This window comes from Corythoichthys intestinalis, chromosome 15 (genome assembly GCF_030265065.1).
Source record: "Corythoichthys intestinalis isolate RoL2023-P3 chromosome 15, ASM3026506v1, whole genome shotgun sequence".
NCBI classification, from domain to species: domain Eukaryota; kingdom Metazoa; phylum Chordata; class Actinopteri; order Syngnathiformes; family Syngnathidae; genus Corythoichthys; species Corythoichthys intestinalis.
The window spans coordinates 31527533-31545778 of NC_080409.1; the positions used below are offsets into that span (position 1 = coordinate 31527533).

At 39.2% G+C, this 18246-nt stretch overlaps 1 protein-coding gene across 1 annotated transcript in view; it reads left to right on the top strand.

The window, feature by feature from the left end:
• The window catches only part of znf106a (zinc finger protein 106a), a 30886-nt gene that overhangs the window by 2942 nt on the left and 9698 nt on the right, over positions 1-18246 (top strand). Inside the window, exons 3-10 of the mRNA XM_057860038.1 lie at positions 4789-4850; positions 6387-6581; positions 8478-10022; positions 10419-10800; positions 10894-10963; positions 11700-11866; positions 12097-12157; positions 15820-16654. Of these exons, the coding sequence (XP_057716021.1) occupies positions 4789-4850; positions 6387-6581; positions 8478-10022; positions 10419-10800; positions 10894-10963; positions 11700-11866; positions 12097-12157; positions 15820-16654 (3317 nt within the window). The remainder of the gene's footprint in view (positions 1-4788; positions 4851-6386; positions 6582-8477; positions 10023-10418; positions 10801-10893; positions 10964-11699; positions 11867-12096; positions 12158-15819; positions 16655-18246) is intronic.

Here is an 18246-nt window from a genome sequence, read left to right on the forward strand (position 1 = left end):
AAATGATGAAACAGTTTTAAAACTTACACATGTTGATTGTTGAAAGTAGACAGAAGGGAACTAATGCAATAACGGGAGCAATTTTAACAACTTTAACGGTTGATTCACAACTTTAAATGACTTCCACACATAGCAAAGGTTACTATCTAGTTACCCTTGTGTTTAGTTAAGTGGAGGGTAAAGAATTGGGCTTGGTCCATTTGTCCCCAAAACCCTTTAAACTTCACATTGTGTGACCTGTTTTTTTTTTTGTTTTTGTTTTTTGAGAAAAAAAAAAGCATGAAAATTATCACTAGTTACTTTGCCAAGTAACTAATTACTCTTACATTCAGGTAACTGAGTTACTAACGCAATTACTTTTTGGTAGAAGTAGTTTGTAACTGTAATTAATTACTTTTTTAAAGTAAAATTAACAACACTGGCTCCAATATTATCTGACTGTAGCCGATAGCCTACAAACTACACCCACATGATGCTACGGTAGATATGACATAATATAGAACTAGATGCAAATGACATACAAGGCGGCATTAGCAACATGTATAAAGAAGTAGATGCGATCGTAAACAGCCGCCATCTTGAAGCAGTAGACCTCTCAGAAAGGCTGTGTTGTAGAGAAACTTCCTAGCGAACCCAAGTATTTTAATCTAAAATGCTCCCAACTCGGCAAAATCTTGACTTAAATCTATCTTTAAAGGGATCCTCTGTTTTTAAGACAAGTAATTCTTAAAAGATACATGTTAGTATGAGTTATAATAATTTGATATTAAAACCCCGCTTAAAGTTTTTGTTTTAATAAAGTTTGTAAAATTATTTTAAGTGATAGGTCGCCATTCGCAGTGCGTGACGTCACTGGTCCCGTTGCGGAAATCCCAGCGCGTCACTCGTTAGCTTTCCCAACATATCGTCAGTTCTACCCTTCCTATTTGAACCAGATCTGAAAAGTGAAGAGCAGGACAGCACTGTCGGTCGTTCACAAGACGAGCTTCAGGGAAAAATGCGTGCAGCAAATACCTGATAAGACAAAAGTTGGGCAAAACTGGTGACGCAAGAGAGTCCTGTTGGGAAGTCCGGTTGGGAGCGAGAGTGTATGCTGTCCGGTTTTATTAGCAGATATTCAAGGTAAGCATATTGCGTTTTCAAACTTATCCCAATATAATTATGTAGATTGTTAGCATCCAGAGCTGTCGTGTGCTTACAGTACAGGCCAAAGAGCACACCTTGTGTAATCTATGTCTTGTACATTGTAACGCGGGGTAGCTAGGATACGTGTATAAAAGTACCAAAAAGGGGAGAAGCTTCCACTTATGCACATTTATTCACAAAAAATAATATTTCCACCTTGACACAAACACGCGTTCCCTGACGAACTCCCAACATTGTAAGGTCCACGTAAGAGTCACTGTCGTCACTGTAGCGTGCCATAGTGCTTTAATTATTTAGTATGATTTGGGGAGAATTCCCACGAAGAATAGTCAACAAAAAAGATAGCAATAGGGCTTACACTCATAAGAGATTCACACGATTACTGGGTTCTAGATCACAGAACTGATTTGTGTACACTCTACCCCTTTCAATCACTTAGCTTATAGACACCCCCACCCCCATTCTCCTCTTTCACTGGCCAATAGGCCCCCACATGGTGTAAACCGGAAATACATCTCGCTGACGATAGCACCAGCATATTAGTAACTAGTTTAGATGTTCAATGTATTTCTAGTTGTTGTTTGTGTATGTGTTTCTTTTCCTTCTTCTCTTGTATTTCTTTTCTTCTGTCCCCCCATAATCCCTTCCTGTTTGCTGCTTTGTCATAATAAAAAGGTATTTTGAATGATCACAATGGGAGTATGACAGACTCTCAATGTGAAACATTAAAACTGTTCAGAATCCGGGCACTTAGACTTCCATTCTCTGTGTCAAACAGCTGAACAGGACAGGTTTTTAAAAAAAAAAAAAAAAAAAAAAAAAGATAGCAATAGTAATCCAAATCTGCGTTTTTTTACTCACTCGAAGATCCGATGTTCGGGCGCTAGTTGTAACGCGTGGTGGGTAGGTTGAGTGCATACAGGGACCAAAAAGAGGGAGAAGCTTCTACTTGTGCACATTTATTCAGTAAAAATAATAAACCCACCTTGACCACTCACTTCACTCCCCTTGTTTCCATTTGACTGGAAATTGCATCCAAAAGCAGCACATCGTGGCATTTTACTTCGCGAGTTTAGGCAGCAACAAGCAATTGTTGAACACGCAAGATACCAATGACGTCATCACTGCGAGCCCGCAAACCATGGCGCCAACTAACAGTCAAAACATGGACTAAATATTATAAGATATTGCCATTGATTTAACATTTTATGTGTTTCTAACAACATATTTTAGTACAAGAGAACAATTGTGGTTTATTAGAGCCTACATGTATTTAAGTTAGAGGATCACTTTAAATGATGAAACCGTTTAAAAATGTACACATGTCGAAAGTAGAAAGAAGGGAACTAATGCAATAACGGGAGCAATTTTAACAACTTTAACGGTTGATTCACAACATTAAATGGCTTCCACACATAGCAAAGGTTACTATCTAGTTATCGCAATATCTGCAATACCCCTGTGTCTAGTTATGTCTAGGGTAAAGAATTGGGCTTGGGCCAATTGTCCCAATAATCCTTTAAACTTCACAGTGTGTGACCTGTTTTATTTATTTATTTATTTATTTTTAAAGGAAAAAAAAACACCATTATCACCAGTTACTTTGCCAAGTAACTAATTACTCTTACATTCAGGTAACTGAGTTACTAACACAATTACTTTTTGGGAGAAGTAATTTGTAACTAATTACTTTTTTAAAGTAAGATTAGCAACACTGGTCATTTTACAGACGGCTTTGCTGCTCTCTGCATCCATGGTGTTCTCTGTTGACAGCTTTGTGCTCTCATTCTAGTCACGGAGTCCATATGGCTCTTCTCAATCTCAATCAAAAACTTGAACACAACATGTCCCAGAAGAGTTTATTGATTGACTAACGTAGGGCAAGATGTCAGGATAAGCCAATCAAAGACAGTCTGACAGAGTGGGCCGAACCTTTGTTTTGAAGGCAAGTTTATAAAAATAAAGATGCATGTCAAAATTTTCTGCACGTTTTATTCTTCTATTACATTTTATAGTGTTGGAGGAAGTTGTCTTTTCTTTTACTGTACAACAGAACAACAAAAACGCTTTTTTAAATTATTTTTAAAGTGAAGTACCTCAAGTTACTTATATAGTTACTTTTTCAGAGAAATACCGGTAACTATAACGCTTTACTTTTCAAAGGTAACTTGGAACAACACTGCATATCAACTAGTGCTGCAATGATTAATTGATTACCTCGAGTAATTCAAATAGAAAAAAAGATTCAAATTAAATTTTGCTGCTTCGAGTATTTGTTTAATTAAAGTGGCATTGTCATGGTTTGTTTTGAAAGTGTGCATTTAGTTTTACTGATTTGGGTGGATAGACATAACTCATTTCACATGGCTGAATCCAGCTGCTCCCTGTGGTTTTTGTTTGCGCTGTTTTTTTTTTTTTTTTAATGCATTTGTAATTTAGTTTATAGGTACAGTATATTTAGTCATTTTTGTGCGAATATGTGTTTGAACCATTTGTGAAGAGTATTGTCAAAGAAAAAAAAAATTAGCATGTATGACATTTAAGCTAGCAGACTTTTGCTACGTAAGTTAGCCAGTTATATCCTCATTTCTTAAATATACCGTTTGAGGCTCAGCTCAGGTCTTTTAATTTTATGTTCCTTATCGGATTACTAAATTTTTTCGAACTGACGAGTTCATCGATTAATCGATTACTAAAATAATCGATAGCTACAGCCCTAATAAAAGTAACTGTGAAACAGTGACATTGAACCCCAACAACAACCAAAGGGTTTTGGTTGTTTAATCAAAATCCAAATCGGAACATTTATCATTCCCATTGATTTGATCTTTGGCAGCATCAGTTTTAAGTTGGCCAAAGGTGTCATCATTGTCTGATTCCTCCCAGTTGCTGCCTTCACATCTGTCATTATAACACAAGTATTTGGGCACCAGTCCAATCCACTGCCATGCATTTGCAGTACCATCCAATCTGCAAGCCGACTGCTGTTACATACTGTTAGTCTTATGTGTTGTTCTTCTTAATCTTCTTAATCAGTCTTTTTTTTACCTTAAGATTCTGTGAAAAAGTCTGTCTTTATGATAAATTAAGCATCGTGTTTTCCGACCATAGACGTGGTAACCAAAAATAAAGTGTGCATGAAGAGTATTTGGACTTTGACCAAAATAGACCAATCAGAAGCCGGTATGTTCAAATAGCAACATGCTAATACTTTTTACTATGGAAACACTTTAATTCCCTGCCTATTTTCAGTTTATAACGATGTAGAATTATTAAAATGGGTCTGAAATGAGCAAAATTGAATCTTTATACTGATACCCTTAAATTGGGACTTCCCCATGTGGATATTTTTGAAAACAATAAAAGAAATTAGAATTTTTTATATTCTTAGATCATTTCATGCATGTTTGTGGAGTACCGTTCACAAAAATGCGGGTTTTGAACAATTCACGATGTTTGCTTCCGTGATAATGGAAGTTTGAATCAATTAAATAAGTGTTTATGGAATGTGTAACCAAGAAATGTCATTTCAAAAATATTGTTATGGTAATTTTTTTTTTGCCTTTCATCTCAGAATTCCTCTGTCCGACCTCCAACTAATTTTGCTATGCCAGGTCACAATTTTATTGTGTCTGTACACAGGAGATGGACGAGCACATGAGAAGCATGCTACACCACCGTGAGCTGGAGAAACTCAAAGGGCGGTAAGTACTTTGGAAACCTGTACAGCTTTCCCGAATGACCCAGGCTTTTAAAGCAGTCTTTTAAGGTTTTATATTATGTGGGTCAGCGCAAAACACATGAACATACAGGCACGTGCTGGTCAGGGCTCAAAAAGAGCGGCTTCAGCTGTTCCAACTGTGACGCGTATATTTAGACACGAGCCTGCCGGATGCTCGAGAGAGGGCAGCTGTCTGGCACATGACTTTGATAGAAGTATGGAAGCAGTCAATGTTGAATATTTTTAACTTGCCAAGCTGATAAAAAGTGATAGGACCAAAGTGCACGAAAGTGAGTGCGCTAGAGCGGTCATTCTCCACCGATGAGTCAGAACCCAAAAGTGAGGAGTAGATCCTTGATGGACAAGCTGCAGGTATTAATAAAGCACGAGTGTGCCTCAGCACACTAACAGGCTGAAGGCTGTACGTGCATGCCCTCAACTAAACCGAATTTTGAATTGACCAATTAATTAATCAGCCCTGATGCAAAACAGCGAAAATCATGCTCAGAGGATCGATTGATACTGAGCCATGTTACATAGCTACCAAGTTTCAAGGCAATCTGTCTACGAATGACTGAGGAGTAGGACTTCAAAGTTTGGTTGTTGTTGTTGTGGACACTAGGTGGCGATTTGACAGACCTTCAGACTGTTTAAAAAACACTGCACAGTAAAGTACTTGGTTAGCATCTCACTTCTGTATTGATTTTCACTCATTTTATATTTATTGCTTTAAACTTGCCTGTCAATATAAATAATATGTGTAAATGGCTTCACTAATGGGTGAGTTTACATTAGTGATCATTTTTCGGGTTATATGTGTTTTTAAAGTGTTTAAAGAGTACTTTTCTTATCCTTCATAAAAGTGGGTCATGACCTAGTTATATTGGGAAAAAACGTGGGCACAAGGGTAAAAACAGTTCAGGAACCCTGTGGCAGAGTGCTCATAGAGTGAGAAAACAGGTACAAACTACATGGGAAGGAAAGGTGACACATTTGGGAAAGGTTAGAAGTCAAAGGTGGCGACTGATGAGCAGCTGCTGACTCCGGTTACGCTGCTTTGGATTGTTTGCAGTGTTGGTTGGAGGAGGGTCGAAAGGGAGGTGGTTTGGATACTCCTAAAACAGACGCTGGAGCGAGGTCTCAGAGTGCAGCGGACGCGATCATGACCAAACGCTAAGCCGAGCGTCCCTGCGCTTCGTGGCCGGCAAGCTCCATTAGCGTGCCGCCCGGGCCTGGCTGCTCCTGCTTGCTTCTGCATCCTTGTCATAAATGGGCCGTTAGGAAACCGCAAACTTTATGGATCAGGAAGATACCGTTTTTTTTTTTATGTTTCGACACGTGAAATTTGAAGTTAGTTACCTCCTGATCTGCAACAAATAGAGAATTTGGTGTAAAGTGAAGAAAACAAGGGATTGTTGAGTACTCTCCTCTCCCAAGACATTGAAGAAGTTCATCATATAGCCGCCAGCATGCCTGAAGGAAGCATTGAGCGTCCTCTTTCGCCTCTCCTACCTAACAGGGACTGCGGCCACGACTGCCGGGTGTGCAAGGTTTCATTGGTGAGCCTGACCGACTATGCAGGCCACATCTCCAGCCCTGCACACAAGCAGAACGTGGAGAAGGAGAAGAATATGCCTGGCTGTGTAAACAGCGGTGAGGACTACTTTGACAAGAACTTAGTGGAGCTCATTTACAAAAGGAAAGAGAAGCTACGGTAAGATGGATATGATGTATTCTGTATTTTATTTTTATTTTTAGATAGCGGGTGACCCAAATGAACAGGTCCCAAATTTGGATAGGTGTCAGTTCTTGATTTTTTTTTTTTTTTTTTTTTGGTGGAATAAAAAGAGACTGTTGCTATAACTACTGTATTTTATTTCTTTCAGTACATCATAATAAATAAAATGAACTTGTTTTAGCTGCAGGCTCTTTTTATTCCGGGAAAAAAATCCAGAAATGACTCCTATCAAAATGTGTGGAGCATGTATTTTTTGGAGTGGTCACCTTGCTTTAGTTTCTGGTAAAAGTAGAAATAAGTTGTTCTAAATGACAAATATGTATCCCCATGTTGTTTATGATACTTACTGTATAGTCAGTCACCATAATAGTGGTTCTTAAAAGGAATCCGATGATAAGCTTAGCGCAAATATCTTTAAAATTATATTAAATCTATCAGGCAATTATGTCAGAATTTATTTAATAAATACGACTGAAAATATGCGGTTTTTCATCCATCGTAGCGTGACAAGTATTGCTAAACACATGCTAAATTTCAATGTTATTTGGCAAATGTTGGAAACAATGCATTGGAAAGACTCATGACATCAGTTGCTGTGCCCCAAACCACTTGGGGCAAGTGTAGTCACTGTATGCATTGCACAGGATGCAATGTAAAACGAGATGGTTTTTTTTTTTTTTTTTTTTGTTAATTTATTAGCTGTAATTAGCCTTAGCATGCATAACATGATATCGATTGTATTTAAATCTTGGGCTGTGAATAAGTTAAACAAAAAAAGAATAATAATTTTCTTAATCTTTACCTTGATTTAATCACTAATAATGATAGGTACAATCTGTGTTTGTTACTATTGAACCTTTGTGACTGAAAAAGTCCTTCTACAGTGTGTTAGCATAGTATCTGTAGTGATATAGTCACATTCTTATCATGAGCAATCACAGGCTTCTTTCAGCTGCTGCCTCAGTCTAATCAGGACCAGGCTCAAATTTCACATCTGCTGCCAAAAACAGGAGGGAGGGATTTTCTGCCAGGGCGAACTTTTTTTAAGCCCCCTTTTGCACTGACTTTCTGCCAAATTGGCCTTGACATATCTGCCCGTGCCTTTCAGACTGAATTCATTGAAGACACCGTTGGAACTGATTCAGATAATTTTGATTCAGTTGTCCCTGTTATTTTTTTTCTGCTTTTATCCATTTACCCCTGGAGTGCAAACAAATTTCTGACCAATCGTTGGTTTTTGAAAACCTTGACCTGCCGATTTCAATTTTTTGCCAGTCCCGATTTTTTTTCATAAACAAAAGCATGCACATTTATTATTCCACTCAATCTTTGTTGTAAAACGGTGAACATTACCTGTGAATCAAGAGTGTTTTTAACTGCACATGCTCTAAAAAGGAATTGAAAATTAGCAGTATTTTGTTTTGCAAAAAGAATTAAGTGTTTTGCCTCACATCTTAATACTTTTTAATGCTGGACAGTTTGGATGTGAGCCAAATGTGAGCATTCTATAAAAAAACAGGTATAATCGGACAGAATTCTCTCATAAGACACTGTAATCAGGTCATCTAGGTTGCAAAACAACCACCACTCAGTGGCTACTATATAAGGAAAACCAATACAAATTCCCTTCTTTTCCACACTGATGTAGCAGGAGAGAGCAGGAGATATTAATTTTATGCTCATATTACTTAGTAAGAATATGTCTGCAACTAAATGGTAGCTTGCTAATGTGGCTAACTGACGCTAGACATGATTAGTAGACAAGATCGGGTCTATTTTTTAGTGATCACAGATCCCCCCAAATTGATGAAATCCGCCACAGTTGATCAATCTCATCTTTATTCATATCATTCATCTGGTCTACATCTACAGCAAAGAAAAAGAGGCGGCTGCTGCTGCTAAGCTGGCCCAAGAAACAGAGGAAGCTAAGAAACGGGCGATCCAGCAGAGAATAAAGGAAGCCAAAGAGCGCCATCAGTTGGATCAAGGTGGGCAGCCTTTCTCGCACGGCCGAGCTTGGAACCCTCAATATTTCTCTAGGAATAGTAACCAGCAGCAAGGCTTTAGCAGCCTCTTGAACAACAAGAGTGCCTCCTGGCATGCTCAGGCACCTCCTAACTTCCAGAGGTGGGGGTCAGATGACTGGCAAGGCAGTCGCTACCACTCACAGGACTGCAATCCTAGTCGACTGCCCTGGCTCAGTAACCAAGGCAGCAGCTATGGTTTTTACGGCAGGAATAACCTTTCCCAATTTCCAACAAATAACCGATCGTCTAGTTACAATGGGTCCTCTCAAATGTACCCGCCACCACCACAATTTTTTGCCAGCCCTGTGAACAACCACCAAAAGAGTGTTGTCAAGAACCCAGGGCCCCAGAGTGAGGGGAAGCCGATAGCCAAACCGAGCTTTGGCAGCAACCCAAAGCTGGACAAGACTTCTTACTCGTGTCCCTATCCTGTCAGCAAATCAGGAGACTTGCTACCCAGGAAAGGTGCCCAGTCAAAGCCAGTAGAACAAACCCCTAAAGGACCCCAAAAACAGGAAAAAGCAGCAGAACCACTCACCTCCACTGAGAAGGGAGTAAAGAAGAGGCTTGAAAATAAATACAGAAACGATGGGCCTTCCATCAGTAATGAAGTACGTCCACAGCCTCAAGGAATCAGGAACCTTTCTGTTGGAGCCCTGCCTTCACAACTAACACCGAAGGTTCCAGGAACCTCCAGGAAGTCCTCGTCCCTCCCTGAAAGGAAGAACTCTTTGGACTGCCCCCTGCTAGCGAAGACACTGCATACTGAAGCGGAGCCGTGCAAGGATCAGGTGAATGTTCCCATTACAGAGAACAAGGAAAACAGCTGCCAACAAAATGCATCTAAACCCAAATCAGGCGAACCACCTAAAAATTCTTCATCTTGTGCAGCCAAAGAAAAGCTTGCAGCGTCCTCTACTGAGAGCATCAATTCCTTGCAGTCCCTGCATGTCAGCACCTCTACCTCCAAGAAACTAAAGCCTGTAGCTTCAAAATCCGATGGCAATGCAAAGGATTCTCTCAACCAAACCTTTCTGGAAAAGGCCGCAACGGAAGCAAAAGACCACAGTTCAGAGGGCGAGGCCTCCAGATTAGACAAAACCTGCCCAAATGCGTCAAGCTTGTCTGAACTTGAACTGCCTCCCGTCCTGAAGCGCGACCTGACCAAGCGCATCAGCAACAAGACGGGCAGCCACGAACCCAACCTCCACATCGCCAGGCGTATCCGTAACTTAAGCGAGTCACGACGGACCGACAGTGAAAAGGACTCCGGAATAAAGCCAACTGTACGGCAGCTCATCAGCTCCTCTGGATTTCGACGGAAAGTTAACTGGGACCAGGTGTACCAGGAGGTGCGTAAGAAGCAGGACAAGGGAAAAGGAATGCCCAGGTAAAATCCAAATCATTATCAACTCATTGGCTGTCAATGACAGTGATAGATGAACCGAAGTTGCTTTAAGAATCATGTTTTTACATTGACCACACAGTAACTACGGCTTATTACTACTTAGAACACTCAAACTTGGGAAACACATCAGCATCGGTAGGACTGCGCTAACGGTTTTAATGTTATTTAACAAATTTAATAGACATCCAAAGCATTTTGACCAGGAGGGGCTAGCCGCGATCAAATGATGGCACTGAAACATGATCATTCAATGCCAGCTATCCGAGTGAAAAAAAATTTGATATTTATTGCTGTCAAAAGCAGTGAATGAGTTAATTTCTTACTTGGTGCTGCAGCTTTTTGACTTTGTCGCTTGCACACTACCTGGTCTACCCGCAGGTTCGGCATTGAAATGGTATCAAACGAGGACCAGAGTCAGGAGGAGGATGACATGGCGATGCTGGAGAACTTCCCATGGGATTCGCCGATTGAGACTGCTCCTTCAGCGTCATCACGCAAGCGCTCCCTCTCAGAGAGTAGCTTGGCCCCGCCTACTGAACGCTCGCCACAGGAGATGCCGCGAAGATCCTCAGTGGCCAAGGAGTGCGGTGGTGAGACTGAGAAAGAACAGATTTTGAACCTCGCTGTGGAGGAAGCTCAAAAACAAGCAGATAAGCTGATGTCGGAGAAGGTCAAAGGTCTCCACGCGCTCGGAGGGAACAACTCCGGAGTCGAGCAGATGGACGGACAGGGAACAGCAAAGAGGCGAAGAAGACCACGGGTGAGTTGGTGAAGTCTATGTGAAATATGAACCATAAAAGTGGGCCATTTTCTGTTTAAATGTGAATTTTGTCTTCATGTTTCCATCCTTAAGGATGTTTTGAACCTGGATTCTTCAGTTGTGGAACAAGATGCTAAAAGAAGAAAGACCAAATCTAAAACAGGTTTGTGTCTGTAACAGAAATTTACCCAGCATTATTGATTAGTTAACCGCATTCCTTAATCCTTTTATTGGGCACTCTTTTATCAAATAATAATAATAATAATAAAAAATACGTGTTACTAAAAATAAACTATTTGACAACTATTGATTGTTATTGGGGCCATAACCAGAGTGTATTCCTCTTTTTATTGATGTATATTTTTTATTATTTTATCATTTTATTAGTCTAGTTTTAATGTATTATTTGGTCATTTATTTATTTATTAGGTTGTAAGTGAATTTCTTCCTAATAATTATTAAAAATAAAAGATGAATATCTTATTATAAATGAAACCTGTTGTCCACATATACTATGTGGACATCACATTTTAGGTCACTTGTATACCAGAATGTTAATCTTATGGGCTACATAACCACAAATGCGATGTCCACATATGTGGACAACAGATTTTATGAAGTTATTTAAATTACCAAAAAAAAGTCACTTGCTTCATAGAGCTGTATTCCCTTTCTGCTGAAGATTGTTATTTCAACATAATTTAATTTTTGTCTCTGAAATCATGACCAAGTTGTTATGTAGTGAATGACATTTGAACATGAGTTTGGATTGTGTATCATTGCATGGTGCATATTTAAAGAATAGAATAAAGCAGAATAAACACACACGAAATAGTTATAAATGATGCAGTACAAATGTCAGTGAGGTACTCATGTTTTGTGTGCATGCATTTGATTAGGTGGTTCAACAGATCGCTTACACATTGACCAACTTCTGGCCGTGTCTCTGCGGGAGGAGGAGCTGAGTCGCTCGCTGCAGTCTGTGGACACCAAACTGGTCCAAGCCCGGGCAGCCTTGGAGGCTGCTTACCTAGAAGTACAACGAGCAATGGTGGTCAAACAGCAGGTACACATACTAGAAAGAATGAAATAAGTGTTAGCAGATAATCTTTTTTTTAAGATGTAGTGATTTCTTTGGGGAAAAATACAAAGATATGTTATTTCTAAGATCTGACCCAATTACAAAATTCTATGACAAAGGCAATGATCAGTTTTATCATGTTCAATGAAAAGCATGTACAGTATGTCAAAGATGTGTCAATTGTTTTTGCAAGTATTTTTTTTTCTTTTCTTCAGATTGCCACAGAGATGAGCGCACTCCGAGAAAAACGTATTTCACTATTAAAAGGGATGCAAGGTATGAAATTATGAGCTGTAAAAATGGTTCAATACCTGTTAGGATTATAAATATACACAAACTCGTATCTTATCGAGTTTTGACCCACCATAAAATACCCAACGATTTTTATTTAGAAAGTATTTTATTCAAATAACATTTATCAGGGCACTTAAATGTAACAAAACACTTGAACACATTAGCACAAATAACAATAAAAAATATAACATTTCTCTCTTGTTAAACAAAAACTGCTTTTAAAAATAAAATTAAAACTGAATTTTGCCTTTTGCCAATGAAGTAATAATCAATAAAGTTAAAAATCAGACAAACACTTGGCAGCTTTCAACATTAAACCTGTTTGCTTTATTTGGAACTAGAGTTAATAACTTTACACCAGAGGTGTCACACAGATTCCACAAAGGGCAGCAGTGGGTCCTGGTCTTTGTTCCAACAGATCCAGTCGAGACAGTTCAACCAATGCGTTGTTTGCTAAAACAAGCAGCACCTGACTGCAATCAACTGATTACACTTGTAAGACACCAGATTGGTGAAAAGTTATTCATCTCGTGTGGTTGCAATGAAGTCCAGCACCTCATGCAGCCCTTTGTGACCAGGTTGACACCCCTGCTTCAGACCATCTTGGGGGAGGTCTCAAAAACTCACTTGCTTTGTTCTTGTTCTTCTTGGGGAGAATACTAAATATAATAGCTACTCCAGTATTCATGGCCTGAGATTACAATGAAATTTGGTCGGTGTATTATTAGTATGTATATGGCGGAAAACACTCCGGTGACTTGATGTTCCGCTCTGAGACCCCCAATTTGGCCAAATTTCAAAATTGTCCGATATGCACGTCTGATACCTCATTGGAAAGCTTAAAATCTCAATTTTCTGGGGGAAGAAACATTTTCTAACAGGAGGGCATTTTTTAAAAAAAAAACACACATAAAAAATAAACAGGAAAGCCCTAACTGGAGGTGAGAGCATGCGAGAGCAGAATTAAAGACGCCACAATTTTAACGAGATATTATTGCGTACATACCATGTTTCGATCCAAAAACTCCATGTAGCATGTATCACCGAGTGTCAAGACACAGCTGTGAATGGCCATAGCCGGATTTTGGGGGGATTTTATGGGTGAAACATGGTGATATAACAAGGGTCGCGGTGCAGAAATCGCAGACAACAAGGAGTGGTTGAGATTTTCTTTTTCATATAGTTACCCTTTTAAACGTTATTTATCTTTTTTTTGTTGTTGTTTGGATCGATTATCATCTAACATATCGGGGAAAATGTGACAGTAACAAAAAAAAAATACAATTAAGCAATAGTTATGAGGTAGATATCCGTGACTTTTTTACAGACGCCAAATTTTTCATTGTGACGTAATTTGTTTAAAAGTTTAAAATATGCGAGTGAATAATTTTTTTTTTTTTTTTTTTTAAACTAAATATTGGACATCAATTAATGATTCTAAGCTAAAAATGAGAGACATTTTGAGAAATAAAATTACTTCCCTTCTTTTTATGGCTAGGTTGAAACAAAAGCAGTTACGCGACGTCTGTAAACGGGGGTTTTCAGGGTAAAACGGACAAATTAAAAATAGTTCGGAGGTTTAGTGCGCCATGAGTCTGCTATGGCAGCATATAGACATTGTTCTATCAAACACAACAGTTGTTTTGGCTCAAAATACAGCAGTTTATTTTAAAGAGGGGTGCAAGAGCAGAAACTGCTTTTTCAGTCTTGTCTGTGTTTTCGGCAATATGCATCGATGCTTGGAGCCCTATTTTTATTTTTTGTCTCAGGGCTGATTTAGTTACCTTAATTAATTGATTTTTTTTTTGTTGCATGTGGGTATCGACTAGGCCTGAACGATATTGGAAAAAACTATAGTTGCGATTTTTTTTTAGGTTTGCAATATATTGCGATATTATATTGCGATATTAAAAAAAAAATATATATATATATATATATATATATATATATCTTTTTTAAAGAAATTTTCACTAGATGAATTGGATAGCTGTTTGGAAATACTTTGCATGACACACCGTGACCACAGTGTATTCATATAATACCGTTTCATTTGTGAATAATGAAGATTGCTGTATGAAGGGATCCAGGAAGCCAGGTCTGCACAAAATAGATAATTTATTGAACACAATATTTTACACTTCAACAGCAGAAAATACATTAAATGATAAAGAGCAGGTGCATTAGTCCCCTAAGTTTTTGACAAAATATAACAATAAATAAAAACTTCTGTAAAATAACAACAAAGTTGTAAACATATTTGAACAAAAATATTAGATATGACAAATAAAAGAGTTGTTCACAAACTATAACAATAAATAAAAACCTCAGTAAAACAACAAAGTTGTCAACATATTTGAACAAAAATATTAAATCTGACAAATAAAAGTGCAAGTACATTAGTCCCCTGAGTTGTTTGCACAAAATATAGCAATATAAAACTGCAAAACGGCAACAAAGTTGTAAAAATATTTAAACAAAAATATTAAGTATCAAAACTTTGTGCAGCTGTACTATATATAGTTATTTGAAAAATACGATTTACAATAAATTTAAATATAAAAGACACAGAAACTCAATTGAACTTGTAAATAATTGAACTGAATAACCACAAATAACTGTGATGAATAACAGAACCATTTTAACTCCCAAATTTCCTGCCTTCCTGATAGCTGTCACATGAATAAAAAGAAGAAAAGACATTCCTGCAGCTGTGTTATGTATTTGTCTGCATATCGTCCACCTTCCTTGCTCAGCAATTCTCAACTGGGTCTCATAGGTTTTTGGCCAAGACTACTAGTTTATCCACCATTGCAGGCTTGAGACAAGAACGTTGGCACGTAACAATGTTCCCACCTGTACTAAAAAGCCTCTGATGGGAAGCTCGTAGCAGGAATGCATAGATACCTGTGTTTTAAATGGTCCCACATGTTCGACGGAGGCAACCACGGCGAGGCACTGTCGACAGGGCTGTTTTTTGTTCCTTATATTCTTGTCGATAGCCAAAATACTTCCAAAACTCCTTTTGGAAACAGTCATCCCTCGCTTCATTCAACGTGTTGCATGCTTGCTTGCTTGTTTTCACTTTGAGAACGGCCCCTCCTCCCTCCGCTCTGCTGTTCGGCCCCTCCTCCCTCCGCTCCGCTGTAGCAGGGGGAGGGGGAGGAGCCGATGACTGCGGAGCTGGAGGGAAAGAGAAGCTGTGCGCTCTCCTTCCCTCTCCTTCCTCAAAACAAACGTTTGTGGATTTTAAAAAAATGAAATGAAAAAACTATCGCACGTCCTTGCGATGGGACTATTGCGCATGCGCACATCGCGATGGCGATGTTTAAACGATGTATGGTTCAGGCCTAGTTTCGACTTAGCCAATAGAGGGCATGCATGTACCTTCGGTTGTGCTTTTTATATCGCTGCACTGATGAGACATTTACGGAGCGAGCAGGGCAGTTGTAGTTCGTTTTGAACTTGTTTTTTGTAACAGCATTCATGAACAAAAGATACTACTTCCCAACAAAATGAACCTCTGTAGCATATGTCGCTCATCTATGTGGTCTCGTTGTAATGAATATTTTCTTCTTAGTACTGTAAAATTGTCATTTACTGGCTTTTTGTCATATTATGACGGTTGCTCTTTTGTGTGCTTAAAGCTGGCAATACAGATATGGCAGAAATCCCTCTGATACAACCGAAAGAGGAGCCAACGGACACTACGGAAGTAGAACTGACCTCTTTGAATCCGTCGTGTTCTCTTTCGAGTAACATCGCTCCTGCACGCAGCACCTCATCGCCACCTGCAGACTCAGGTGCCATCGTCGTCAAGCAGGAGCCCCTGTCTCCCGTTCGGGTCAGCTGCGAATCGGAACCCGAGGAGAAATTAACATACCCCGAGCCAATGCTAAAAGTTGAAGAAGTGTGGAGTTTGTCTGGATCGTTAGAGTGCACCGAAAAAGCTGTTCAGGCCACCTTTCAGGCCAGCTTCTTGCCCGACTCTAAAGCAGACGTGAAACCAGAGTCGCTCGCTGATTGCGCCCCATCTCCACCATTGGAGACATCCGGAGTGGTTAACGCCTCACCCGGTTCACCCCTGGAGTCCCGTGGCGGGAAACGAGTGAGGAAGCTGAAGAAGAGGAAGGTGCTGGAAAAGGCTCACGGAAGTGCGCTGCCCGAGAGCAGCGACACCGAGATGGACACGATGGGTGCTTCCAAGCCCAGGTGGCTCCGAACGCAGCGGAGGGCCAGCAGTGGCAGCGGTAGCACTCAAGTCAGCACGTCTTCGCTACCGCAAGGTTGCGACTTAAAGATAAAGGAAGAAGCTGAGCCTCTCAAAATGGAAGTAGAGGAAACGATAGAGGTGCCCGCCACCTTCCAGCAGTCCTATCCGGGAGCTCACATCCCGGAATCGTCCAGAAGCGAGCAGCCAAGCTTGGCCTGCAATGAGGTCACCTCCACCAGCGACATGGACATCTGTAGATCATCTGAGAGGTGAAGCCTTTACATTAAAGGGACAGGCAACACCTAGTCTAAATGACCAAATGTGAAAGGCAGTTGTTCAAAGTTATAATTATTTTTGGGAATTTTTTAAAGGAGACACAATAAACTCAAACTTTTGTTAATTATTTGTAAAACATGACTTGGGCAATTATTTTTAGTATGTAAATCGTACATTTCTCTGACCTCTGATTATGGAGAAAATAATGTTTAACCCTTTCAGGGCAATTGACTATTTTTAGTTATTACAAAAAAATAAATAAATAAACAGCCTCATCCAGACCATCTAGGCCACACCAAATGTTAATATTGTTGCCCACATAATCCAAAATGAGATGTTCACGTTTGTGGATGCCAAGTCTCAATTACTATCTTAATTTTTCTCATGATTAAAAAATATTATTAACAAAGTGTTAATATAAACGAAATTGAAGTGAATGAAATAAAAAATGCACACTGGTTATGCCCCACAATAATACTGTACTCTAAAAGTTGATAGAGTGCGTGAATAAACAAAATAAAAATTAAATTCCCCCTTTTTGTTCCACAATTTAATACATAATAAAACATTCAATTCCACATTTATTTTCTTTAAGCTATTTCTAAATACATTGAGAATACTCTTCCCCCCCCCCCCCCCCCGATTTCTGTTTTTTTAATTTAAAAAAAGAATAACTGAAATTACACATTTTAAAACTAAGAGAATATTTATCATCAACTCATTGCCTGCCATTGACAATGATAGACATTCAGTTCAGTTAAACTGAGAGAATTGGTATTGAATGCCCATGTCTCAGTGACATTGGTGCTAGATGTCCAATCCATTTTGACTGGGAGGGCTTCCAGGGAACTTTTGATAATGTCCGTCACGGACCACGATCTTTAACAATTTTACGGAGCGGTACATGTTCGCTATCAATGGCAGCCTATAAGTTAATTGATTAAAAAGCACTAAATCCTTTAGAATAGTAGGAAGATTATTAATCTTTTTCATTGGTTAAAATAGATTGAATTTCTAGTGCTGTCAATGGCCACCAGTGAGTTCTCTATAAAGAGTTAATGAATAAAAATACCACTGCTTACGAGCGCAGCCATTTTGTGGAGTCATACACACGTACATGCAAACTAATAGACCTGAGCGCAATTATGTGATAATCATGGGTATCGATGATGTCCCCAGGAAGGGTAGCCAATCTGGGATACTCACCTCTGATTGGCTAAAATAGTACTGGCATTGATAAAATGTCTGTCCGCACTATGGTAGCCATTTGCTGAAATACTGGCGTTTAGCTAAGTTTTTCTCCAGTATTACACATTAGAACAATGAAATTCAGTCTGTTTTCATTTTGACCCTTTAAAAACATCAGAGTGCAAAGTAGTTCACCCACAATAAGACTCAAGAACACATAGCCTAAAATGCACAGGTAATTAGCTATTTTGATTTGAAGTGGTTCTTTTGAGGTCATTAAAGTCATTTTTCAGGTTATTTCAAAAAAGTTTGTTTCCCTTTTTAAATTAGGACATATAATGAGGGCAGAGCTTGACTTCTAAATTGGATGACCATTATGACGAGTTTGAGGGGGGGG